Source organism: Paramisgurnus dabryanus, chromosome 13, assembly GCF_030506205.2.
Source record: "Paramisgurnus dabryanus chromosome 13, PD_genome_1.1, whole genome shotgun sequence".
In the NCBI taxonomy this organism is placed as follows: Eukaryota; Metazoa; Chordata; class Actinopteri; order Cypriniformes; family Cobitidae; genus Paramisgurnus; species Paramisgurnus dabryanus.
In genome coordinates this window covers 8,483,978-8,511,758 of record NC_133349.1, presented here as the reverse complement: position 1 = coordinate 8,511,758, position 27,781 = coordinate 8,483,978, and the positions used below count along the sequence as shown (strand labels likewise).

General features: G+C 35.7%; 5 protein-coding genes across 8 annotated transcripts in view; 1 reads left to right on the top strand and 4 right to left on the bottom strand.

Moving 5' to 3' along the window:
• cpne4a (copine IVa) overlaps positions 1–770 on the bottom strand; it is a 79,454-nt gene extending 78,684 nt beyond the window's left edge. Inside the window, exon 1 of the mRNA XM_065298596.2 lies at positions 574–770. The gene's annotated coding sequence lies outside the window, so the exon portion shown is untranslated. The remainder of the gene's footprint in view (positions 1–573) is intronic.
• Positions 771–2,691: 1,921 nt separating this feature from the next.
• On the bottom strand, positions 2,692–10,476 carry cmtm6 (CKLF-like MARVEL transmembrane domain containing 6). Its single transcript, XM_065298597.1, has 5 exons — positions 10,334–10,476; positions 9,927–10,071; positions 4,436–4,612; positions 4,251–4,349; positions 2,692–4,080 (listed from the first exon to the last, which is right to left on the bottom strand). The coding sequence occupies exons 2-5, from the start codon at positions 10,047–10,049 to the stop codon at positions 3,922–3,924; spliced, it is 558 nt and encodes a 185-aa protein (XP_065154669.1). The 5' UTR covers positions 10,050–10,071; positions 10,334–10,476; the 3' UTR covers positions 2,692–3,921.
• A 3,654-nt stretch (positions 10,477–14,130) lies between these two features.
• On the bottom strand, positions 14,131–17,633 carry cmtm7 (CKLF-like MARVEL transmembrane domain containing 7). Of its 4 annotated transcripts, none has more exons than XM_073811547.1 (6): positions 17,380–17,633; positions 15,984–16,160; positions 15,808–15,906; positions 14,843–14,924; positions 14,668–14,713; positions 14,131–14,635 (listed from the first exon to the last, which is right to left on the bottom strand). In XM_073811547.1, exons 1-5 carry the CDS (start codon positions 17,491–17,493, stop codon positions 14,700–14,702), a joined length of 486 nt encoding a protein of 161 aa, XP_073667648.1. In that variant the 5' UTR covers positions 17,494–17,633; the 3' UTR covers positions 14,131–14,635; positions 14,668–14,699. The 4 variants fall into 4 exon arrangements, with proteins under 4 accessions (XP_073667648.1, XP_073667649.1, XP_065154671.1 ...); XM_073811548.1 differs by having other exon boundaries at positions 14,668–14,707; XM_065298599.2 differs by having other exon boundaries at positions 14,131–14,713.
• A 699-nt stretch (positions 17,634–18,332) lies between these two features.
• siglec15l (sialic acid binding Ig-like lectin 15, like) lies at positions 18,333–21,436 on the bottom strand. The gene is made up of 7 exons (XM_065298598.1): positions 21,336–21,436; positions 20,839–21,216; positions 20,392–20,739; positions 20,284–20,302; positions 20,107–20,192; positions 19,270–19,305; positions 18,333–18,925 (listed from the first exon to the last, which is right to left on the bottom strand). Exons 1-7 carry the CDS (start codon positions 21,382–21,384, stop codon positions 18,879–18,881), a joined length of 963 nt encoding a protein of 320 aa, XP_065154670.1. The 5' UTR covers positions 21,385–21,436; the 3' UTR covers positions 18,333–18,878.
• A 2,268-nt stretch (positions 21,437–23,704) lies between these two features.
• On the top strand, positions 23,705–26,347 carry LOC135717694 (sialic acid-binding Ig-like lectin 15). The gene is made up of 3 exons (XM_065239883.2): positions 23,705–23,887; positions 23,977–24,375; positions 24,912–26,347. The coding sequence occupies exons 1-3, from the start codon at positions 23,797–23,799 to the stop codon at positions 25,337–25,339; spliced, it is 918 nt and encodes a 305-aa protein (XP_065095955.1). The 5' UTR covers positions 23,705–23,796; the 3' UTR covers positions 25,340–26,347.
• Positions 26,348–27,781: the final 1,434 nt, after the last annotated feature.

The following is a 27,781-nucleotide window of genomic DNA, read 5'->3' as shown; positions in this document are numbered from 1 at the left end:
AATAATACCATAATATATTGCTATTTACTATAATAAACACTACAGTATACTACAGTAGCCTACTTTTTCATGTGGGTGGTTAATCAGCTGTTGACTGCAACAGTAGCCTACAAAAAACTATTTTAAAGAAAAGTACAGTACTTTTAAAATAACTTTAAACACATCTTGTAAATATTTTATCGTAATAAATAATTTTGTAACTGGTATGCACGATTTACAGTTTAACAAAACCATTGTAAGAAATTGTTTTTTTTTTCTTAAAGAAATCTGTCCTTGGTGCCAACCTATGTAGCGCAATATTGCTTAATAGCATTTGATCCAGGGTTTAAATGTAGGCATAAATGAATCAAAAACATATACTGCCACAAGATAAACGATACATTAATAGACACCTTAACAACTTCATAAACATGATATACCCATAGGCAACTACTTAACAACTTATCATCTTTAGTTTACAGATCGTCACTAGTTAATAAAGTCATTTAGTCGAAATAAGCGAGAGCATTTGTGTGTTGCACCTGCGCTCCTTCAGCGCTGAGCAATGAGAGAAATAAAGAGTCTTTCACTCACCTTAACGTGAAAATAATCCCAGACAAATTGTTGCTTCTCTGCTTCTAATTAAAAACGGATTGTTGAGCAGATATGAGGAGTACACGAGGAGTCGAGCTCCATCCTCATGTCGATGTGCAGATGAGTGAAAGTAAAGTGCAACGCGTGTCTCTGAGATCGCATCTCGCGCGCCCGTCCCTCCCTCCCCTTCACGCGCTGCAGATGATGCCAGGATTCCTTCAAGGGGAGGTGCTGCTATAAGAGACAGGTAAATGCTACAGGACAGGTAATTATGCTTTAATATTGTTTTAATAAAAATGACTTAACTTACCATAAGTAGCCTACACTCAAAAATGATGACCATATCAGTTTAAGTTAAATATACGCACCGTCTTGCACATTTGTATATTAAAGCAAAAGTGATCCAGACTTCACAAAAACGTCTTTTCACAAAGTATAGTGTTTTGAGAAGATGGACATTCATGGCTGGTAATTGGTCAAGAGTCTTTGTTACGTGGTGTAGCTGGTAAATGTAAATAAATACATAAATAATAAATTTCTTGTTAATTTTCATGTCCTATAAATTAAAATGTTCAAATATTTTAAACACCCATCTTAAGAGACAAACCTAAAATACAGTATAAAACTTATTTGCTAAATGCCTCATAAAGAAAATAAAATAAGAAGTAGAGATCAAAACTATTGTTTAGGGTCAAAACAAAAAAAAGACTTTAGAAGCGAAATATAACTGAAATGTCAAGAATAATGTGTCGACTGCAGCTTAGTGTGGCAGGCAGCGACCTCTAGCGTAAGCTTGTAGAATGCGTCAGTTCTGTTTGGTTGAGAAAATAATAAATACTTTTATTGTTTATTGAGTAAAAGTCTTCTGTAATTTATAGCAATGAAATTGAAAACTATTTTATAAAATAATTTAAAAGGCGCAATGACAGTCATCATAATATACATACCAAAAACTGCCCAAAAATTCTAAAAAACCTTTCTGTACTTTTTTCAGTGTTTGATCTTCATGATGGTTTTTACGTGACAGTGAAGGATGTGACTAAATATGTGCTGGTTTTTGTTTTTGTTTTGCAACGCTAGGACACTGATCTAAAAAATCCTAAACATATTTTTTCCTCCATTCCGTAACGTTACTGGATCCGTTCTAACTTTGATACTTACCACAGTATTTTGCAGAGACACTGCTATCATGTCCATCCTTTAAGAGTGTTGTTTCCGCCCCTGTATGTATCCGGCTGTGTAACGATTTGGTAAAAATCAACCAAAGAAAGTTTTCGGTCCCCCAATAAATAATAGGCGTGTTCCTCATGTTCAATTGCATGCGGCGCTGCGCAGACTGATACGAATATGACGTCAACATATCGCGTGCGTGGGCGACTCGAGTTCTCCAGTCGGTCTTGCAGTTACAACTCTCATACACTGGCTGCGTCCGAACACTATAAAAGGTATTACAATGCAAGAAAGTATCAAGGCACGTCCGAATATGATGTTTGATGTAGTTTCTTTGTCCTGATCGATTTTTGAGGGAAGCACAGATGTATCCTTCGCTGTCTTCATGTCCCACAATGTTATGCGTGTGCGTGCGTGAATAAGGTGATGTCGAGGAATTTGACGAGCTTGAATAAATAAAAAAAGTGTGTAGCATGCCCTACTAAAAAATCCAGCTAATAAGACCAGCATTAGTTAGCTGGTCTCCCAGCTTGGTTTTAGCTGGTATTGCTGAAAGCTGTTCTAGCTGTGTTTTGGTCACTTTTTAAGATAGTCTAGCTGGACTTAGCTGGTTTGGCTGGAAGACCAGGACAGCTGACCCACCAGCTTTGCCAGGCTGGGAGAACCAGCGTAGACCAGCTACTGCCACCTAAACTAGCTAGTCTTTGCTGGATTTTTCAGTAGGGTGTATAATCAAATGATGAGAATCACAGTGATGTACAAATAAATTCTTTATAGATCTCCAAGAATCCCTCACTACCATTTTCTTATTTCCATATTTTCCCAGTCTTAAACCAAGCTGTGCGTGTGATTTCACTATTCAACCACACTGTTGTTTACAATGCAAACACAACTTTAACGGTTTAAGAAGTCATATTCCAGAACAGGAAATACAACAGGAGTCTGATACTTGGAACCCAGGATCTATTTATTGTCTTATTATATAGAGAGATGCTGCTATATAAACATACCTACTAGTCTTTACAGCTGCCAACATTAGTCCTTTCCAATAATTAAATCTTCCATGTGTGTCAGTTTTTTTTCCACTGATGAATAAGCAAAATTTTAAGGGTATAAACAAAATACCAATATATCATTTTTCACAATTTATATTTAACACAGGAAACAGCAGTCAGTTCTTTAGCACAGGAAGGTCAAAGCACAAGCCAATTTAGTGTCTTGGAAAAATTGCAGTCCGTTCATATTTGTGGGCATTTACACACACTTAGGCCTACGCACACCCCTAAGACTAACATCTGTTTGGAAAAGGCATTACATTTTCATTTTAACATAACACTTCTCAATTATTACTTTATAATGTACAGATCAAAGACACAACAAAATCTCATCTTCTAGGATTACACGGAATAAGACAAGAAAAAAATATACAATTCTAGTTCCATGAAATACAAAAACGAATGTTTTAATAAAAAAGATCTTTGGCTTTCAATCCTGAAATCCCTTTTGCACAGAAAAATATATAATCATAGGGCCATAATAACCTAATCAGCCTGTTGTCAAACTCATTCACAAAAGCTCACCAAACTATCTTTACAGTAAAATACATTTATTGTTGTGTATACAGTGCAAAATTTACCTGTACCCCAAAAAATATAATTTTCAATATATACAAAATGCTGGTCTTTCATGATGTCAACTACTTGTCCATAGTCTATCCATACTTTTGTAACATTAAACGATTACAAGTAATGGTCAAATCCCAATTTTTATCAAAATATATTATTTGGGAAAAATGCATACATAATAAATAAGTCAAGAGTGGGCATTTCTGTAAGAAATACAGTGTATCTTTATGTACTGTTGAATCATAAAAATGAACATATATCTTTAATGAAAGCAAGTTGTTGGGGCATGATGATTTATGTATGATCACAAAAGGAAAACTTTGTGTATAAAAGCATTTAAAATGTCCGAAAAAGAAAATGATAAGGATTTCCTATTTCAAATGTAATATTAAGACTTTTTACAGAGTAAAAACAATCAAGGCACAAGGTCAAAGTGGTCCTCTAAAAGTTGATATGAAATATTACAGCCTTTGTGCTTTGGGATAAAACAGTATTTTAAAAAACGCTTTTAAAAAGCCAGTCGAATGTTGGTAAAACATTTCCCCAAAACATTTTAATCAGTTCCATTGGCATTAAGTTTCTCACTCTCTGGCATTGCCGTGGCTGTACTGTCTGTAGGTTGGCTGGTCCTCTTTTGACATGGGATGCCCTTCTCTTTATAAAGGAAACCAAAGTCAACAAAGTATGCCACTGTGGCAAGGAACCCAAATGCCTACAACACAGAGTACAAGACATATTAAAGGCAAACTTTTTTGGAACATGCAGTGTTATTTGATGTTGTGATATCATTTTAACTGAAAAAGGAAGTCAGTGCGTAATAACTAAATAAATCTCTCATTTGTCTAAGTTATGTTGTCATCTCAACAAAATGGAGCATCTTACCACTGCGGTTTGTTCCAAGGTTGACCCACTGTTGCCTGCCGCAAACACAATACTGGCAAGTAGGAATAGGATTGTGATGCCTATCGTGTACCCAAAATCCTAAAAGATATCCATTTTTTTAATATCATTTAGAACTTTAAACATTGTGTATGCATAACAAAAAAAGAATATTTGTATGTACTTACCAAAGTTGGCCAGCTGTTAATTCCGACTCTTTCGTGCAGTGTTGTGGACAGGAGGACGAGGAGCAACAGTGTGAAGAGGAAGGCTGTGCAGCTGACAAATTCGAAGAAGTAGAGCGGCCCACACGATGAGCAGTTGGACACGACCTCCTCCACCACAAACGCCACACAAGAGAGAAGCTGAGGAGACACAAAGCCCAATGCATCACATAACCAGCAGGTGCCAGCGTTTAAATGTTTTGTTTTTTATACCTGTAGTAGCCTGTATGCTAAAGAAATTGAAAGTGGTCACGTTTCACCCTTCATGTATTCTAGACTATAACATTTATCCATTTGACACACAGTGCATAATATATACATCGTTTTAGCAATTTGGGATCGAACCCATGACCTTTGTATTGCTAATGCAAAATGGAGCTACAAGAATATTATTTCAGATATTTTCTGTAACACAAAGATGCAAAATAACATAATTCATTAAAAGAAGTAAGTTGACTGGTTATGGCACACGGTGAGGGATTCAAAAGCGAAAGAAAAACAGCTCCAGCCTATTCATGCTTGGGAATTCCCAACAGCTTAAACTTAACAAATGATACACCCATTACATGGTTGTTTGCTTGTTTTCCTTTTGATTCAGTTATATCGCAAGCATTTAAATCACAAGTCGCAAGTAAAAAACTAGTTAAAGTGTCCTTACAGTAATGAGTCAGTTTCAGGAGACTGTATCGTTTCCCTTTAGAGGCAATACTATTTATACTGTATTACTTCTCTGAAGCAAACATGCGTCACTTTTAAACTTAAGAGAAGTCTTTATATCTGGTGTGCTTTTCATTATTCTGATGAATGCACAAACATATTTATTAGTCCAGATATGTATTTTTGTTCTTAAACAAGCTACACTATTAGACTGCACTTGCATGTAAATGGTTGGCTGATCTGTTATAGCAGCAATATCTCTAGAGATCTCATCTGACCAAGGCAGTAAAAATTCTTTGTAGGAAGGAAGAGGTCATTGACTTTATCAAAACAACTTGTTGTTACAGCCTAAGCAGCAGAACCTTATCACTACCGTACAGAAACCATTCAGAATCCTGCATTAAAAACCCGGAAAGACGTAGCAGCTGTTCAGTGGTTAATTCCGGTTCGGCACCAAAGGGCCAACAGGCTCATTTTTTATATTTATTATGAGTGGGGGAACGGTCTTAAAAAAACAGTCATCAGGTCAAAGTCTTAAAATGGATGACTTTTCAGACTGTGTGTGTTGTTAATAAAAAACAATTAACAAGAGCAATAATCATAAATACATAACCGGTGAAAGTGTTTTAAATAACTGGGTTAACTCCTTAAAGTTTACACTACACACAAATACTGAGAACGCACACATGCTGCTTGAAAAAACGTGTGACTCTTAGAACCATGCATGAAAATTATTTTTTAAAGGTGCTTTCACGAGTTTGCATTAACATGTAATCGATAGGTAATGAGATAAATCATATTTGGCATATTTTCGGTTATACGCGAGTGATGCACGTTGATGCGAAGCCAAGATAGTGATGCAGGCCCCGCCAACTATTGGCTTCACAAACCTATGGGTGATGTTATGAACACTATGTCTATATTTTTTACAGTCTATAGTGCGTACGCACAGTGCAGGAGCAATAAAAGGAAAAATAGCAATAATTTAAAAAGAGAAGAAATGTACACTTGGACACTATGGAAGTATTACAAGAAATATTGCACAGGGAAATACAGAATATTTTATATATTGAAATATATTTCAGTGCAAAATCACTGATTTGACACTACAGCAGCTAAGATTTACATTTGGTTCTTGCTTTAACATCATAACCACTACTAAACGTGACTTTGGGTAATACTTGTTTTGAAAATAGTTTGAAAACAGGTAAGGACATGAAATTTATTATGCCTATTATGCATTGAGCCCAGCCTACGAATTCCCATCTAGATAGGTTTCACCTGGGAAGTACCAAGGTGCCCCAGTTTAAGTCCTTGGTAAAACTAAACATAAGGGAAATTAATGGCAGGGAATTTCTAACACATCACTGCGTCTATAGACCACCAGAAGACACGGCTTTCTATTTCATTAGATAAATGTAATAAATATCATTCGCATTTTTTTGTTAGTACAGCGTTGTGTGAACCGTATCTGACTGTAACTGTACCTTAAATCTTTTTTTTTTTTTGAGCATATTATATAGCTGCAGTCTAGATCTATGCTTTAATTAGTTAGGTAGTTACTTTATTTTAGGGATGCACCGATACCACTTTTTTGGAATACGAGTACAAGTACGAGTACTTGCATTTCAGTACTTGCCGATACCGATACAGAGTACTTAATAAAAAAAAACATGATTTAAATTTACAGGTAACAGCTTTAGTCATATAATTTAACAAAAAAACAAAGGACTAGTTTTCCAGTTTGTTGTAAACTCTGCCTCTTTGGACAACACAAGAGGCATTAACCCTTTACACGCCGCTCAAACATAGGCATTTCTCAGACCGTGGTATCGATTCCAGGTATCGGGGGACTTTTAACGAGTACGAGTACTTTAGAAAACGTGGTATCGAGGCCGATACCAGTATCGGTATCGGTGCATCCCTACTTTATTTATCCCTGCGGGAAGTGATTTTGAAGCATACTCGCAAGCATATATATTGTTAATTAACAGATTAAACTAAAATAACCAAATTATAAACTAATATGTGACCAGAGGGGCTTGACACAAGTTGTGTATTCACTTTTGTATAATGGGGACACAGTACTGTCAGCCAGATAGCAATAATTTGAAAACAAAGGGAGTCATATATATTTTAAATATTTAAATATAAGTACAGTATAGCTTACATTGTTCTTTACCTGTGTTAAGCAGGACTTTGTTTGGCAACCAACTGAGTCATGAGAATTTTAGAAATATTAGAAAAGGCATTGTTGTGTCTAATGTCAATTGATTTAAATAAAGTACTGTTCAATGAGCATCACGAGGAAAACACTTTGTTCATGGTTTAAAAAACTCCACTGGCACTTTCCCAAAATGCACTACTGGAAAAAACACTTGATGAAATCTAATTTCCTGAAAGGCATGAGACCAAACCTAAGACCTATAGGGGATTTACTGATAAAGAGTATATTTGTATGCTGACCTTCGTGTGGTAATTATTAGCTAAATTCAATGCATTCAAAAGATTTTCCTAATACTGAATAATTCTTGCTTTTCGTATGCGACTAATTTTAGCCATCTGACTCTTTAAACATGAACACTGTAACATTAACAATGACTCAGTAATTGAATTTGTACTGAACTTGCATTTAAAGTTTAAAGAGCAGACAAGTCATTCCTTACACCTGACATTGTTCAGCATGTCACATTAAACACATTAAAGTTAAAGCACATTAAATAAAGTTTTATTTTAACAAAGTCTGGGAAACGCACATTCTGGTAATCAACCAATCAGTGCTAGAGGAAGCCGGTGTATAAAGCCGTCTCTCACTTATATCCCACAACGAGTTTCACAGCATCCCTCCACCACCCCATCACCTCACTTTCGGGTTTCGGCTGGTTCTTTTTCCCAGTGATTAAAGGGGGGGTACACTGGGTTTGTTTCAAGTTCCGAGCTCAGAGCCCTCCTCGCACAGCACGCCAAATACGTATAAATTAATATATACAAATGACTTTATTGTAATTTCATGTATGTGTAAACTCGTGAAACACATGCAAACACAAACTTTTATTTTGCATGCGATTAATCTTTGACAGCACTACCCTCCATTACCTTATTTTGAGCTTATAGACATAGATTCATATACAAATGTGTAGGGCTGGGCAAAAAAAATCGATTTTTCGATTAAACGTTTTTTTTTTAAATGTGGTCGATTCAGAATCGATTCTCAAAGAGCAGAATCGATTTTTTTCTTTCATATTTATTTCTGCAAACTTTAAACGAAAGATTAACGTTAATCGAATTACTAGTCTTCTTCACTAGATGTCACCCTATTTTTTGCTTTGCGCGAGGTTACCAAGGAGCGAGATGCAAGCCTGTCATTCTTTAATTCAGTGCTTAAAATGGCGGTTTCAGGTGCTTCATCGATTTTAATAATTAATTACCCACTTGAAACCTGCTGTTCACTGTTCTTTTTATTAGTATAGTATTTGTATTTAATCTATATTTATTGAGTTGAATCGAGAATCAAGTATAAAAACTGCCCCGAGAACCAGAATCGAAAATTGAATCGAGAATCGAAATCGAATCGATTTGACAGCTTGTGAATCGAAATTGAATCGATCTGGAAAATCTGAATCGATACCCAGCCTTACAAATGTGCAAAATTATTGATCAGACACTACAAGCTGCAATGATTTACATTTGGTTTTGCATCCATTTCTTAATGGGATAGTTCACTGAATAATTAAAATTCGGTCATCATTTACTTACCCTCAAGTGTTAATAACCAATGAGATCTGGGGCACCATTCACTTCCAAAAGGATTCGTTTTTCCTGTTATGGAAGTCAATGGTGCCCCAGATCTGCAAGTTTACAAACATTCTTCAAAAAGTCTTAATTTGTGTTGAGCAGAAAAAGCAAAGAAATGTATACATGTTTGTAACAACTTGAGGGGGAGTCAAGTAAGACAGAATTTTCTTTCTTTTTTCCGGTGAACTAAGCTTATCTCTTTAACCACTACTGAAAATTACTTTGGTATGACTACGAGCAATACTTAATTTGACAAATAACTTGGAAACAGGTAAGGATAAAACACTTATTATATAGTGCCATAAATACAATTTGTTAGCCTATTTGGAAATAAAACTATGTCTTACAAGAAAGTTTTATAAACGCCTTAAATAAAACAAAAAGCACTAGGTTAGTGGTTAGCACAGTATCACAACTGAAATCACCTCGACTACACCCCTTACCAGAAACTAAACAAGAAGCGTCTTTTTTAAACTAAGTTACAGAAAACAAAGCATCTCCATGCAGCATGTGATGATCACCCACCAAAACTACCATGTTGAAGGGGAATTTTTAACTTGAACACAAAGTCCTAACCAAACATGATTTCAATGTTAAAAGTCAAGCCTCTTTGAAAATGCAGTAAAGTCAAATAAAGGTTGCCTTCACCAACAAGCACCTAAGTGTTAACTTTTGTCCATTATAAAGCATGTGTGACAATACAGAAACATGCTTTCACTTATTAAAGCTAATTAGAGAATAAATAACAAACATCAGCAGTATTTCAAGCCCACTTATATAAAAAAAAAACTTTACAAAAGTTAACAAACAGGATTCCGCGCTCCATTTTATTATCTGCATCCGCCATAATCATTGTTTACATGTTTCACCTTAACCTTAAGTTTGTCTTTGTAAGGTTAAATATCGTGAAACCAGACCAACCACTTAAGTTAGTCGAATACGATGATAGTGACCTTTTAAAAAAGATTTTAGGTTTTTAGTTTTAAACAAACATGCCACTTACCACTTCAAACACTTTAATTATGCATCTTATTTTGCTCAGATATTCCGACGGAACGGTGAAGCATTTTCTGGTTTTGGGCTCCTGCGTTGTAGTCGAGTTGTACACCGGCTCCGCGGTGGCCATGGTAGATATATTTTAGATGAATCTGAAATCATACGAGTACAGCTGGTAAGAGGTATATAACAATATCCTGTGAATATTTATACGTTAGAGTTAAACCTCGTGAAAAAAAGAAGAGAAACGCCTGCTAGCCACGTTGAGGAAAACGAAAGTAAACCTATCAGAGTTGAACTTAGCTAGCTAGAAACAGCTTTGATCCACAAATAAGGATAAACAAACAAGACGCTAAAATACAATATATCATGCATGACAACAATACTGATTAGACATTTTTAAAGATAAAATACCTGGATGGCTGTTTTGTGTGTGGTCTGTTATGTCGTTCACGCGCCCTTTGTGTGACGAACTTCTGTTGTACTTCCGCACTCCATGGGTTTTTTTAGGGGGGGAGGACTTCCTTTTGGCGCATGCAACATACACAATTAACATTTTCATTTGTGCGCTATCTGTCATGCATTTGGCAGATGCTTTTGTCCTAAGCGACTTGCAGTGCATTCAAGCCGTATATTTATATTTGTGTGTGTATATAGCCTATATATATATATATATATATATATATATATATATATATATATATATATATATATACCACTAGGAAGAGCACACATATTGGCTATATATATATATATATATTCTCAGAAATAAAGGTACCTTTTCTGTCAATGGGGCTGTACCCTTTCAAAAAGTACAGCTTTGCACCTAAGGATTTCATTTTAGAACCTCAAAAGTACATTCTGGGACCAAAGATAGCTTATTAGTACCTCAAAAATACATATTAGTATTTCAAAGGTAGGCTACATATTGGTACTAAATGTTTACATATCTGTCCCTAATGGTCCACACAATTACCTTTTTAAAGGGTGCTGCCCCACTGACAGCTAGGGAACATATTTCAAATTTTTTCTAACAATGTAGGTCCTTAAGGTAGGGTAATCTACCCAAAATTGTATTCTGTTTTGTATTCCTGTAAAGGAACCAAACGGAAACTTAGGGTACAACCCCAGTGACAGAAAAGGTACAGTTTTGTTAGTTTTGTTAGATTTACCTTTTAAATGTGGCCATTTTATTTTAACCATTAACATTTAGAGACGCATAATATATATGTATATATATATATATATATATATATATATATATATATATAAAACTTCATGACATTGTCAAATCTTTCCCCATAGTTGTGGCAGTATTGGAATTTGGGAAAGTTGCTATGGATTTTAGCCCTGGAGAACCCAAAAAAAAAAAAAAATCAAAAAACCCATTTATTCTATTGAACAAATTTGACCATGTGGGTTCTCCAGGGTTAAAAATAAATTCATTTACTTAGTAATATTACTAAAAAGGTAATAAATCTGATTGTGGTTTAGTGTGATGCTATTGACCAGAAATTCAGAGACATTTCCTAGTTGTGACAGGTTGCAGGAACTTTATATGCAAAAAATTATGTAATTCAAACGTATGTTGCCTTATGAATAAAGGAAGAAGAATTTGTGTCGTCTCACACCATTCACAAAACCTAAAAGGAACTACAGCATCAATATACGATATAAATGCATGCATACATACAAAATCTAAATAATTCACACATCCCATAAATTATTCATTGCTTTTAAAAGCAATGGGTAATTTTAAACCTGTATAGTTTCTTTCTTCTATAGTGATTTTTATCTTTGTATTTTTTCAATGAATGTGAATGATGAATAGCTGTTAGTCACAAATGTGACTGATCTTTCACTGAATGATGATGCAATTCTCCTATTTAGGGAGGGGTTTCCCGCTTTAGTATTTGTGTTCGAGGAGGAAGTTGATGGAAAATTATATCAGAATATCTGGGAAGTCATTTTTTCTGTAATCACTTTTACCCGTTTGAAAAAGTTTTTTCTGTAAAGCGATAAATATCCTTTTCCCAAAGCGGGTGTTAAAGGGATAGTTCACCCAAAAATGAAAATTCTGTCATATTTTAATCACTCTCATGTTTTTACAAACCCTTTATAAGTTTCTTGGTTCTTATGAACACAGGGGAGATATTTTGAGGAAAGTAAAGTTTGTAATCAAACCGATCATGACCCCAATTTCCTTCCATAGTAGGAAAATGTAATACTATGTAAGTCTATGGGGCTTCTGATCGGTTTTGTTACAAACATTCCTCAAAATATCTTAATTCGTGTTTATTAAAACAAAGAAATGTATATAGGTTTGTAACAACATAAGGGACACCATGAGACAGAATTTTCATTTTAGGGTGAACTATCCCCTGCACGTAACTCATCCGCCAGAGGGCGCCACCACACCATTTAAAAAACCAACTTACGGTTTTGTTTAACATTACTTGAACTCGTCAAAATAATTTGTTGTACAATTTCAGCTCATTTTATTAAAAACAGTAACTCACTTCTGCTCAAACTGGTCAAAATAGAAACATCAACAGTATAAATGACTTGTGAAGTTAGAATGTACTTAAGTTGTATTTAACTTGAGTAGTTTAAAATAAATATCTTACATTATATCTTATATGTTTAATTTATTAAGAGGCTAAGGGATATTTAGGTTTATTGTGTTTCTATCATTATCTGCAAGATACTACCATGAAAACCATGCACGACGGCCCCAAACGATAGGTGTGTTCGACTTCATGAACCAACAGGCGGATGACGTCAAAGTACCGCGAGCGCGATTCGTTAAATCATAGGGAGAATCTAATTTCCAATCGCTCTCGCGGTACTCTGACGTCATCCGCGTTCCACTTTTTGCGGTGCCTTGTAGCTTCTTTTTTTCTGTGTATTGGGGTCAGTGCCCTCTTGTGGTTGTTTTTAATAACATTGACCTAGTATTTGTGGAGTTGTATCCGAATCATTCTTCATATGCGGTGACAAATGGGGACAATATGCTTTGCAACAGTTAAAATGGATTATAACTGGTAAAACTGCGGTTTTTTTTTTTTGCTTTACATATTTGTGCATGTTCATGTTTCAGTATCCATCTTATTACAACATTTTCAACACAATTAAGAGGTTATATTGTAATTTCAGCTATTTGAATTAAAGTGCTAACTTCATTTATGTTATAAATGTCCCCCCCCAACTTTATGTCTGTTGTGTTACAACAATGAATGTCACCTCTTTAAAGAAAACATGGAAGTTTTTTTAATTAGACTGCTTCTTGAGTGTAAAGTTTAATGGTTGATGTGAGGAGTGCATTGTATCTTTTTATCAAAATAACTCTTATTATTTAAATTAATTCCTTAAAATGTTGCATTTAGGGTATATGGTGTTATGCTAAGAAACTGCAGATCTCACCAATTTCATTTACATTTTTGATAAATATTTTCAAGAAGTTTTCTGACTTCTAAATGCTTCTAACTTTGTGGTGATTTGTCTGTTGTTAACTGTGGTGATTATGTCTTTCCTGTTAACACCACAGAAATAAGCAGTTGTGTCATCATTAAAATTTAATTGAAAATCTTAAATGTTTTTAAGCTACCTAAACTTTTAAATTCATAGCAAAAATGTGTTATTTTAAAAAGCAAGCACTTCTCTGCTTGTGCAACTATTCCATTCTGGCTTTTTTTTAAACCCGTTTTCACCTTGAGTCACTTTGGACAAAAGCACAGCTGCCTCATTTAGTAAAATTTTGTTAACTTCCTCTTACAATCCAATCATTTCGTTGTTTCAGAAACGCTGTTGGTCAAGGTTCTTGTGAATCTGCTAGCTGTAGATCTTCTTTTACTAGTTTCCATTCAAACAAATCACGCTTGTAAATTTCAAAGCACCATGTTAAAAATCCCCTTATGGTAGTTACCCTGTGTGAAAGCTTTGTAAACTGGCTTTACTGTGCAATAAACAGAGCTAAAGTAGATATGAACATGAGTCATGTTTCCAGTTTCGTCCACTCTTTCCACATGGCCCTTATTTGGCACCATCAAGTGTTTTCCTGTTCTCACAGCACAGCCAAGGAACACCCATGCACTTCCCATAAACACAGTCACTCTCCAAGTGCATGTGTTATATCCATCAAATGTAAATGTTATGCATATTACTCATAAACATATGCTGCTTTAAAAAAATCACAATAAATAGGAACAGGATTGTTTTGAAAGTAAAACACTTTTTGTTAAGCGCAGTGTACAAAATACATTGACAAAAGCTTTGAACATTCAAGCCACACCTTTAAGATTTACAGTACTGGTGCATATTATAACATCGTTTATAGATACTGTAAATAGCAAAAACACTTCAGCTTTTATAATAATACTGTAAGCTGACTTCAATGACTCAAGTTGACTTCTCACTTTAGCCACAATATACTGTGATCGCAGGCACTAGATCAAATCTACAACACATTATATAAAATCAAATAAATAATGTAAACATTCTTGTGGATAAATGGCCCTTTTTGGCTTTACACAATAACAATAAACGAACCAAAATCCACTCTTTAAGTAACCCAGTGTCACAGCTGCTAAATTTCGAGTTTGATCCCAGTCGCTGAGCAGGACGAGATAACAAAAAATCAGGTTGAGTGAAGAATCCGCTCTACAGTATACAGCATCTTTAAGAGGAAGGGTTTCAAAATGGTCCTGTTCAGGTCATCATCTGAACAAACTGAAAATCTTTTCTCTGCTACTTACTTTTTAATACCATTTCATCCTTTATGTTACACGGCTGCACCTTGAAAAGAGCAAAGCCTTATTATTTCTGATAATCTGTTTACTGAAAAGTTAAGTATCTTTTAATTGGAGAGGTCATTTATTTCCTCTATATAATTTCTGTATACTGGTTAAACAATGCCATACTCACCGGTTGGCTGAGAGCCACATGTGACCTTATAAGAGGTCCATATGCTGATGGCAATAAGAAAAGTAGCCATAAAGCCAAACACCTATAAAGCAATATTTAATAAAAGATGAATTAGTAAATGCACTATTTTAAAGGGGACATTTTACAAGACTTTTTTAAGATGTCAAATAAATCTCTGGTGTTCCCAGAGTACATATGTGATGTTTTAGCTCAACATATCGTATAGATAATTTATTATAGCATGTTAAATTTGTCACCTTTTAGGTGTCGTTTTGGGTGTGTCCTTTAACATGCAAATGAGCTGATCTCTGCACTGAATGGCAGTGGCGTGGTGCAGATTAAGGGGCGATATTATCCCCTTTTGACATCACCAGGGGAGCCAAATTTCAATGAACTATTTTTTCCACATGCTTGTGAAGAATGGTTTACCAAAACTAAGTTACTGGCTTGATCTTATTCACATTTTATAGGTTGATAAAAGCACTGGGGACGTAAATATGGAAAAGTCCAATTTTCATGGTATGTCCCCTTTAAAGGGATAGTTCACCCAAAAATGGGTGTTACAAAACTGTATGCATTTCTTTATCTTGATGAACACGAAGAAAAATATTTGAGGAATGCAAGTAACCATAACAAAACCGTTCATGAGCCCCATTCACTTCCATAGTATTATTTTTTCTACTGTGGAAGTGAATATGGCCATGAACGGTTTTGTTATAAACATTTCTTAAAATATCTTCCTTGTGTTTATCAAAAAAAGAAATTTATACAGTTTTGTAGCAATATGAGTGAGAATTTTCTTTTTTGGATGAACTATCCCTTTAAGAAGCTTCTACAAATATGACTTACCGTAAAAGACTCACACAGACACCTCCCCAACATTTTTTTTGCAACATAACAGATATGCACTTCCTGTTTTCTCAGTACTACAAAAGAAGATTGCTATTTAGTGATGGCCAACTCACAGATCCAGCGATTAAAGACGAGACCCCATAACTCTTCACGGCTGCGACGATAGAGGCGATAAAGACCAGAATGCCTCCCACAGCGTAATGTAAAAACTCCTGCAAGAAAAAGTCAATAAATGCCAATGAAATGAATCAAAAATAGTCACTGTGTGAAACGACAAGAGCTGGCTTACTGTCAATGTCCAGTTAATGCAAGCGATTTTACTCTGAAGCCTCAGCAGGTACATCACAAAAAAGATAAGGAAGACGATGAGGAACCACGCGGTGACCACCTCAAAGTAACGGAATGCAGAATAATCCGTCCACCCTGGCGCACAGTGAACACACAGGAAGGCAATCAAAAGGGTCACCTACTCGAAACAAAGTTTTATGAGAAAAAAGAAACAATGTTTAAAATCATCTACTGTACTTACACTCTTCTTACTGGTAAATACAGATGTGAAGCTATTTAAAATGTAGGATAACATGATTACTAAGTATAATAAAACATGTATTTCATTATTAGTAAGGCCTAAAGTGAGTAGTGAATATAAAATCGGTAACACTTTACAATTAGGTTCCATTCATTAACATTTTTTTATGCATTAGCTAACTTACACAAAGCAGTCTTTTGTTTCCAGCATATATTCATCTTTGTTAATGTTTATTCAAAGTCTGTTTATGTTAATTCATTATCTTTTTTTAGTGGGTTTTGTTAACAGACACAACTTTATTTATATAAAAAAAGGAATTGGTAAAAGTTAATATTAAAATTAACCCCCTAAGACCCAAGCTTTGGTTTGGCTTGCATTTTAGATTTCTTCCAGCTATTTGGGGTTAGGAAGAACCAATTATATAATAACCAAATATTTGTCTTTGAACATGAAGCAGTGTAATTGTCCACATTTGTGTACAACAGGTTCCAGTTACACAGAATTAAGGTTTATGGTGCAAACAACAAAAAAATGAATGTGGACACACCAGGTCTTAGGAGGTTAAATAAGATTAGCAAATGCTTTATGGGTACTGTGTATTGTTAGATAATGTTGACTAATGCAAACTTAATGAAAAGTGTTATTATAAAATCTGGGTTTACATGGAGGCACACCCTAAGTGTTTCACTGCAAATCTTTCTACACTTGAGCTATTTTAGCATCCGGCTGTTACTGAGAATGTGGGTGTGTTTGTTAACTATCATTTCCACCCTACCCCCAGCTGCAACACACATTTACACCCTGAAACTACACAAATGCAAAAACCCTTTAATGTTACAGTGATTTTATTAGGTGGTTATACCATGGTAGACTACTTGGTTTACCTTATTTGACTAAAATGTCACTATGGTGCTTTTGTCGGTAAAATAATGCATTCACATTGACCATTTGTATCTTTAATAAAAAATAAATTGTTTACTTATCTTACGTAACTGTAGTAGCTAATGACGAAAAGTGTTAAGTTCCGTAAATTCGTTACAGTGATAACAGTGTTGTTTGCATCTATAAAACAGTCTGTCTTCTTTTAAGATTACGTACATTTATATAATCTTGCAGTCTAAAATTAACAATGTCATAAAAGTATAACTTTTCTTACCATTTGGCCGATTTTCAGCAACCCTTGATATGAACGAGCATAACCGAGGTTGCAAAATCCTCCATTGGACGTCGATGATGTTGTTGTCGTTGTAGTAACAATAGTATGAGACATTTTGATATACTTATGAAACTTAGGTAAATAAAAGACACTTTACATATAAAATATAATGTAACTGCTCAACAGGCATCAATTGTTCCGACAGTTTGTAAACTGGTTGCTGGGTGTGACCATAGCAAGGGGGAATAGCGGTTTATGGCAAACGTGCAGTATTTATATTCGTCCACAAGAGGGCGCTTGGAGGCTCAGAAAATTGCATCTCGCATTTAAATCTCGGCACGTTTTATCTTTGCATCGAAAAAATAATACGTATATTGAAACCGGGGGGGAAACTTCCGATCTCTCTGATGAAGCCAATACGGAAGTGACTTAAACTGTAATTCATCTATTGGCCGGTAGAGGCTGGTTCCAAAAGGAGGGCAATTCCCATGTTAAAATTCCCAAGAAAATAATATGTGTTTGGAGTCTGGTACCAAAAGTGTTTTTGGTCTGTATAGCTAATTTCCCCCTCTAATGCCAACTGTGAGGTGAGTGAATTTTTTGGGAACTTATCGTTTAAATTATACTAAGCCTTAAAGAAAGTCGCGGTAGGCGGGCGTGGTTTCAGCAACCAGCCACTTCTGCTTCACCCTCATCCCGCCTCTTTACCCATTTTTGGTTATATGCGAGTGACGCGCGGCCAAGATGACGACGGAAGGCACCGCCTACTTTGGCTTTAGAAGGCTCTTCACAAACCACCAATGGGTGACGTCACAGACACTACGTCCATATTTTTACAGTCTATGATTGAAACGCATACTTTTTAAAAATATTTTTTTTAAATATTGTTATCTGATACATAACAATCCACATACGAATCTTTAATATACTATTATTTTAAAATTTGACACAGTAATCCTAAATTAATGTGATTGGTCTGTACTGACCAGTGCTGAGAAAAATAGCAGGGACAACGTGAAAGCGTTCATGCATTTTTTTTTCAAAGGTAACGTTATTTACAAGTTAATTTACATTAAATGGAAAACTACAAACTTCGAATAGTAATGAAAATTATTAAGAATTAGGATTTTTAAATTATATATTATTTTTCCCACCTCAACCAGGAAATAATGCTCTTTTAATGTTACTAAAAAGTGATGTAAAAAAAGTTTTGATGATACTAAATCATTTGTAACATTGATGTTTACTGTTACTCAGTACATTTAATGTTGCTTAATTCAGACGTTATTTCCGGTTTTGATGTCGGAAACATCCTAAATCCGTGTTGTCTGGAATGCAGCATTATCCAGATCAATCGTTTCTGACGAGTCAATTTCGCCTATTTCTTAAAAAAAGATGTCAAAGGTGGAGAATAAATTAAATGTATGTTTTATTAGTAGATTTTAAAAGCAAAATACAGATAATTATTACTGTTTGTTAGTTTGTAACACGTAATAGTTCTATTTCTTTTGGATGTCACTGTAACCATAAGTTGTTTCATCCAAACCTAAGAAAATACAGATGCACAGGTTGAAAAAATTAGCTTTTGCCCAGACCCTATACAATATGACTCTATGGGGTGGTTTCCCAGACAGGGATTAGACTAGTCCTAGACTAAAATAAATGTAAGAGCTGTCCAAACTGAAACCACTTGCCAAACTGAAACCACTTGCCCTGATATATCTGATAATACATCAGTGCCCTTTGTTTTGCCTCAAAATGCACACAAGTAATGTTTTTAGTAAGGCATGTGTGTTAAAACTAGTTATATTTACTAATTAATCTAAGGTCTAGTCCTGGCTTAAGCTAAAGCCTGTCCGGGAAACCACCCCTAAACAATCTAGTACTCACATTTGACTGGTATCTCTGGTGGTAAACGTCTTTCACCTTAAATAGAAAAAAATATCATTCAATTTTATTTTATCCTTCTCCATAAAATTCCAGTAGCCTATAAACTGTATTATAATCCACTTCACCATGTATAAAAACATCACTTTTAAAGTATTCACCAATTCATCCGAAAATGTGAGTGTAATATCATTCCTTTCTTAATACATTAAATTGTAGATTAAACGGCACAAGCTGAGTAGCTCACGCTTTGTAAGTTATTGTTCATTAATTTTATATAAAATTAAATATAAACATAATTAAGGTAGCCTATTATAAAATGTTTACATATTTAAATGCCACCCTTTAAAGGGACACAAGGCAGCATTTTTATGTTAATAAATCATCTTCGTAAGTCGGTATATGGTTAAATGACTCAATACATGACGAATGAAGACTCTCTCGCCCGCCCCTACCGTCTGTAGGAAGAATACCCCACTTGCAAGTTCGCTGTATCCGACCCGGTGTCCTTCAGTCTCGTATAGTCTTAGATATAGAACGCATTTACTCCCAGACACTAGGGGGAGCTAGTAGACAAATAATACTCAGACTTGCCTTGTGTGCCTTTAATCGAAAGCAGCAATTTCATTCATTTAATTTATGCATTTGGCAGACGCTTTTATCCAAAGCAACTTATAGTACAAGGTATGCATTTGATCAGTATGTGTTCCCTGGGTTCAGACCCACAACCTTTTGCTTTACTAACACAATGCTCCACCACTGAGCTATAAAGGACACAAGTTCCTGAGATTGTATAGCCTACAATATAATAACAATAGTTGTATAATTAATTATACTCACCAATACTGACATTGGCATAGACAGGTGTTTTATTAACTTGATCTATACAGCTTTTATCCATCTGTAAAGGATAATTAGGATAATTCCTGGAAAATTAAAACAAAAGGTGTTCTTTCAATATGTGCAAAAATTTTCTGCAAAATTCAATGAAATGCGGTGAATACTATTTTGTCTTACTGTGGCATGGCTCTCCTCCCTCCAAAAGAAATAAAACAGATTAGAAAATATTGAACAAATGATTTCTTTTCACCTACATTATGTAAGATTTTAATGACTAGTACCTACTTTTTCTCACCACAACGCCAACACCAATAAACAGCCCAAGAAGCAGCAAACATCCAAAAACACTAATCCACACCAGACCAGTTTGTTGATTTGGTGGAAATGTTCTCTCGGCCTGACCAAGTGAGTTCACAGCTTGGCAGGTGTACACGTCCTGCCCAGAGAATGGGATTGAGCTAATGACTGTGTAGTTGCTCTGGTCAGTTTTGGACACTGGAACATTTCCCAGCGATCCAGATAAGGACGTCCATTTCACGGATGGTACTGGATTCCCACGGGCAATGCACTTCAGCAACCCACCCTTACTTGTAGCCTCTGAGTCCAGGGTTAGATTGAGGATCTCCGCCGGACCTACAGTGGATAAGCACAAACAAATCATCATCAGTAATTTCATGCATGTTCAAACAGCATGCTTATACATGCTGTGAAAATGTCAGCCTCGGCTCTCACCTGTGATATTAAGCAGTGTGCTGATCTTGCTCTGGTAACTTTCATAATCCAGCTCCACCCTGCAAATGTACCGCTTGTTATCAGTAAACTGCGAGTCACTGATACCCAAGGAAAGATTTCCTTTTCTGGGATTGCCGGAGAGCCACAATGGCATCGGTGATGTCAGATAGCATTCCTGATTCTGCCCATCCGTCTGGTTCTGTAGACTGCAGTGAAAAATAAGGTCCTCAGAGCGGTGCTGTATCCACTTAACAGTGATCTTGCTGGTGTAAGTAGCTTGTTTTGGGTGTGTGAAGACACAGGGAAGAATCACATTTTGACCCTTAAAGCCGTTGACTTGGGGTTGCACAACTACATTCCAGTTTACACCTGTTAAACCTGGAGATGAAGACAGAGGATTCTCATATAATGAGAGGTTCAGTTCTGGATTTAAATAGTTAATTTCAAAAGTTATACATTCAATTTAATTGTCTCATTTTTAAAAATATAAAAAATACCTTTAGGAGTACAAAGGACAGAAAGCAAGACAAACACAAAATCTTGCATCTTCAGACAGAGCAATCCAGAATCTCAGACTGAAACTCAGTGTTGACTGAAGTAAGTAATGACTAAATTACCAAAATCAGGAACTGTCTGCTTGCATTTTAGTAAACTGGTAAGTACAGGTAATTCCTTTAATTGTTCTGTGTTCGCTTTTTTCTGGAATCAATTCCTCGTTCACCAGCACTTTGAAGAGCACCAATTTCATTGCTAAAAAAAACGTTATTTCGTGTATGTGGTATAATGCAATGTGTTCGTGTGGTTTATGGTCAAATTCTAAGAAATAAAATTTGTTAAAACAACACATTAGTGTTGATTCTGGGACAACACACTAAATGCGTTGTCCCAGAATCCACCCATCTCTGTGTTATTATTGAAACAACACATATTGTGTATACTTTTAACACAACTTGTGTTATATTTCAACACAAAATGACACATAATGTGTTAAAAGGTTAATGCACACAGATGTGTAAAAAAATTAATACATCCTTTCTAAGAGTGTAAAAAACACATTATTTTCATACCATACATTTTTGTAGCTCAAGATTTCCCTGTCATCCTGAAATGCACGGATTGTCCCTGATTGGCCAGCTAACCTGTACGTTGGGATTGGTCTGAATACCTCTGACGTCAGCTGGAAATGTGACGCTCCTTACCATGTTTGAAAGATTCGCACACAATGCAATGCTAACAGGAATTACCTTACAGAGTCCAAGCGGGAGGAATTATAATAATGTCGGTCTTGTCTATCACTAATCCCAGGAAGTAAACTGTTGCCTAGAATCCGTGTGTTTGTTGTAATTAGTGATGTAATACTCGAGTCCGGTCTCGAGACCGATTTCTGCTTTCTCTGATTCGTCTCGGACTTGTTCCTTCAACGAATCGGTCTTGACTCGGTCTTGGATCACACTGGGAGGAGAAGGACTCGTAATTTAAGACCGAGTCCTTTGAGACCAACACATTTTTTATGTTCATAAAGCACAACACATAACAATAATAATAAAATGCAATGTTGACGGGTATTTGAAAATGACATCCCATGGTGCAATGCATAGATACTGCCATCAGAGTCGTTTATTTATCTCTAGAAAAGTAGGCAGAAGATGATGCATGTGGTAGGGATAGTAAAAGCATAATCCATATTAAGACGTTAAGACTGCTCCTCTAAACAATTCCCAATCTAGCTTAGTCTGTAGGCCTAACTGTTGATTATAAACTGGGGTGATATTAAATCATGAATTTGAAAACGGACATGTTTTTATGGTCTTGGTCTCGACTTCTTCAGACTTGCTTCCTCATCGACTCGGACTCAACTGTATTTGAAAACCAACGGAGGGTCTCGACCCTTCAAAGGCTCTGTCTTGAGTCGGACTCTGCATAGGCGGTCTCGTCCCCATCACTAGTTGTAGTCCAAGAAAAGAGATTTACGTTGGAGACGATAACTTACGTCATCGTTTACTTTGGGGTACCTTTTGCATATCGTTAACATGTACTAATACACACTTACAGTACACAAAGGAAATGTAAAGTCATTATTCGGTTCATTGGTGCTTTTTAATAATGCATCATAAGGAGAACGTTGTCTTCAGTGGTCAAAACAAGAAATATAGGAGGTCCCTGATACACAAAATGTAATATTATGAGAAAGTTCGCAGTGTTTTCACAGCATCAAACATTGGGTAGGTCCCCCTTTTGCCACCAAACCCTGACCCGTCGAGAAATGGACTACACTAGACCTTTCTATCAAAACCAACATTTACTTTTTCTGCAATATCAGCTACAGTAGCTAGTCTGTTGGATCGAATCACACGGGCCGGCCTTCGCTCCCCACGTGCATCAATGAGCCTTGGCCGCCCATGACCCTGTCGCCCGTTTAACGCTTTTCTTTCCTAGGAAAACTTTTGATAGGCATTGACCACTGCAGACCGACGGGAACACCCCACAACAGCTGCAGTTTTGGAGATGCTCTGACCCAGTCGTCTAGCCATCACAATTTGGCCTGGTCAAAGTCGCACAGATGCTTATGCTTGCTTGCATTTTTTCTGCTTCTAACACATCAACTTTGAGGACAAGTGTCTGGAAAATGCAGGAAAAGCAAGCGTCTGAGGATCTGAGCGACTTTGACAAGATCAGTACCTATCAAAAGAGGGGCGACCAAGGCTCATTGATGCACGTGGGCCCGTGTGGCAAGCTACTGTAGCTGAAATTGCTAAAAAAAAGAATTTCTAAGGTCTAGTGGAGTCCATGCCTCGACAGGTCAGGGCTGTTTTGGTGGCAAAAGGAGGACCTACCCAATAATAGGCAGGTGGTCATAATTGGTGTATATTTATATACATTTGAAGAATGTGAGAATGAGCAATGTGTCTCCTTGTGATAGTGAGTCATTAATAGGAACATGTCGCTAGTTGATTCCTCATGCAGAACCATAAATGCAGACCGTCTGCGATCATGGACATGCAGCGCTTCAGTGTACCTCTTCATCTGCTGCTGCTCATTTACACTGCAGGTGAGAAACTTTAAATAAGAATAAATAAGTGTGTTCATGTGTTTTTCATTAACTTTTTTTGTAATGACTTCTTGAACTTCATTCTCTAGCAACGGCCAAGGATAATGAAGGGTGGTCCATGAAAGTTCCAACAGAGGTCAGGGCGATTGAAGGGTACCCGATAGTGCTGTCCTGCTCTTTTACTCACCCGCACCACACCCATCCCTCCTCCATGCATGTGATGTGGACCCTCGGGCACGGACGGGCCGCCAAAGTGCTGTTCCACTGCACGAGTCTTAACAACAGCCAGCAGTGCCAATCAAAGCCAGACCAGGACCAGCGTTACCGCCTTGAGGGCAACCACAGACAGCACGACATTTCTCTCAGGATCAACAGCGTGACTTTAAAGGACAGCGGGCGCTATTATTGTCGTGTGGAGATACTAGGAAGCCACGGGCACCCACATGAAAGCTTTGAAAACACATTGGGTATTCGTCTAAGAGTGGAGGGTAAGAATAAATCGCTTTGTTGTGTAACTCAAGGCAAATTGTATTCAAGCATGAAGTAATGTTTGCATGTTCCCATCTAATGTTCTAATCCATGCAAAGTACATTATGATTAGTCAGCATACAGTGGAAATACATTGTAACACTGATACCATGGCTAGGTTTAGTGTACCATGCCTCAGTTCCTACTGTGCAGAATACATTAAATACTGGCTACTATTTTGATTTATTGTATGCATTTTGTTTGAAAAACCCAGCTAATATAATTTTTAATAATTTACTATTTTTTAAAACCACGCTATATAATATAAAGAACATTCTGTGAAATATAACCTTCATATCTTTATCATTTGACTGAGTAAGGCCATGTCAAAGATTTAAATCAATGCATAAAATCAAACTTTGATGCAGTTAATTTCACAATTAAATTAGGAAACTTTAGACTGGATGTCATAAATGGTCACATATCCGAATGGTTGGAAAGCATGGATGTTGATTAATCAAATGAGCGTCTAAATAATTTGTTTGTCTGCTACCAGCTGCACCCCGTATCCTGAGCTTGTCTGCCGAGGGCACCGCGGTATCTGGCATCAAAGCCCTGTGTCATGTTCAAGGCTCTCCTCTTCCTGATGTTCAGTGGATAGCACCAGATGCGATCCTCGAAGACGACCCCGCATTGGCTCTTTCTCATGATGCTGCTGGCCAATACCGCACATCAAGTGAACTTCTGGATGTTAAACCTGGGGGACAGTACACCTGCACAGCCTCAAACTCTTTGGGAAAGGATCAAGCCACGCTTTACATTTTGCCTCCTATTCCTGAGAAGTCAACCACACCACATTCATTCTCCCTCCTCATGCTGATGCTCGCCCTGGCTTTAGGTTTGAAGCTAATTCTAGCTTTGGGTGTAGGAGTGTGGGTGATCAAGACGAGCTTTAGATTCAGAAATAACAACGTGACCAATTAAGACATAAGTGTGCATGCTTTAAATAATCAAATTGCAGTAAGTGGCCTTCAAAGCATCAAAGTCTTTTCCCAGGTATCTTAAAAAAAAAAAAAAAAACATGTCCTAAAGATAAAACTTCCTCTTCCCTTGAAGTACATATGACTGTAACTTCTCTTTCTTTTTTTGACTAGATAATTTGAACAAGAAAATTTGGTAACACTTTACTTGAAGGGGCAACCTAGGGTTATGAATATTTATAAATTAATGAATATTTTTCTTGACCTCATCTACAGTGCAAATCAAACTTGCAGTTTTAAAATGTCATTAAGTGTTAATACTTTGTCAAATAATTTTAAAAACCTTAACAAAATGCAACAGATGCATCAAAAGATTATACTTAATATGTTAAGAAAATCACTAACAAAATATTTAATTAATTAATTGAATGTAATTAACTGTTTTTGTAGAGATATGGACCCACTGCTGCACGGCTTAACCCATTATTGTACTGTTTTCATTTAATTTTAGGTGAATTGATCTCCTCATGCAATAAAATATAATTTTATCAATTTTAATTATTATTATTATTGATTGATTGATGATTTTTTTTCTCTAACACCCGTAGGAAACTTAAAAAAATTGATGAACTGAAGAATATTCATGACGCTGTTATAAAACTATTTGACAGAGTATTAACTCTTAATGACATTTTAAAGACAAAATTTAATTTGTATTGCTGGTAAAAAGTGCTCAGTTATGTTGTCTTTGTTGTCTTGTTAATGTCAAGTTGTCATGACAAGTTATAATGTATTGGTTAATGTCAATTGTCATAACAAAGTCATCTCAAACAATGTCATATTTGCATTAAAAATGACACAATTGAACGAATGACACTTAATGACAGTTGTCATAAATGTGCATAAAATCTCCTTCATGTTTCATGACGTGTGTCATGTCAATCATGATCATGATGGTGTCATGCCAGTCTTATTAAAACTGCTTTAAGTAAAGTGTTACTGAAGATTTAAAGAAATTATTCTCCTAAAAAAAACATTCTGTTGTCATTCACTTATATTTTCAAATCGATATGACTTTTTCATTTTGTGAAACACAAACTGATAAATTGTATCATTTATTACAATTAAAAGCACTTGGAAGCTTTAAGGGTGTTTTTTTCCGAACTTGATACCCTTTCTTCCTTGATTGGATTTGATTAAGTTGGTAAGGAGAGGTTAATCATGTCTGGTTTCCCCAGTAAACTATACGACAAAACAACATGACAAAATTTGGCCTGACTAAAAAGAGGCATTCGTTTCAGAAGTCAAATTCGGATGGAAATCGCACAGGCTATGTCCGGCCCTAGGCATATGTTAACATGGCAATCACGCTTTGATCAGCACCAAAATGCAAACAAACTCTTGAGGGGATCCGAAATACGACATAAACATATTTCAGACCTACTGTAGCAAATGGCAAAATACATTTAATGAGTGGAATAGTGCTGTTATTAAAATGATTAAATTATATAAGTAAAGTTTATACTAAAATATGTGAAATTATTTGACAAATAAAAATATTGGAAAAAATAATAATATAAGGACAGCTTACAAAGAAACTCACAATAAACCCGACAGTAGCTAACACATGACATATATGAGTTGAATCCTGGTGAAAAAATACAACGCAACTTTATCTGGGAACATTATCTTTTATATCTTTAACAACAAAGTTAAACATTTTTAACTTAGTTTTATAAGTTATGTCAACTATTTACATATGAAAACTTAAAACAGTACATTGAACTGAGTTGCAAAACCAAGTTGTTTTAACTTCATGCTGCATTTCATTTTTTTTTACAGTGAGGTGAAATATTCTCTTGCACAGGACTGCACAAAAAAAGTGACATTCGCTACACAGGCTATAAACATTTTAATTTCATAATGTGTTACATTATTGAGTAAAACTGAGACAAAATGTAGTAATTTCAGAGAAAGAGCCAGTTATTACATTTTGTACAAAGATTACATAAACATGTTTTTTTCTATGAAAGAATGAGTAAATAATTTACATTAAGACCAAAAACTTGAAATAAAGTAGAGATCAAACAGAATCAGTTTATATAAATAAATCAGTTTATCAAATAAATATTAAACTCTTTAGTAAGAGAGAAGAGAACATACACTGTAAAAAAATCCGTAGAAATTGCAGCTGGGTTGCCGGTAATTTACCGTAGATTTTAATTTATGTTATTTACTGGCAACATTTTGTTCAAAGTTAAATGAACATTTAACATTTACAAGTCTTTGTCTTTACAGAGAAAAACTAAAATAACAGCATCAAGCAAAGCATTCTGGGAAACAAAATCTGAAGAAAAAAACAGAAAAAGGTTGATGATGATTTCTGGTTCCCAGAATGCTTTGCATGAGGCTGTTATTATATAGTTTTATTCTGTAAAGATAAAGA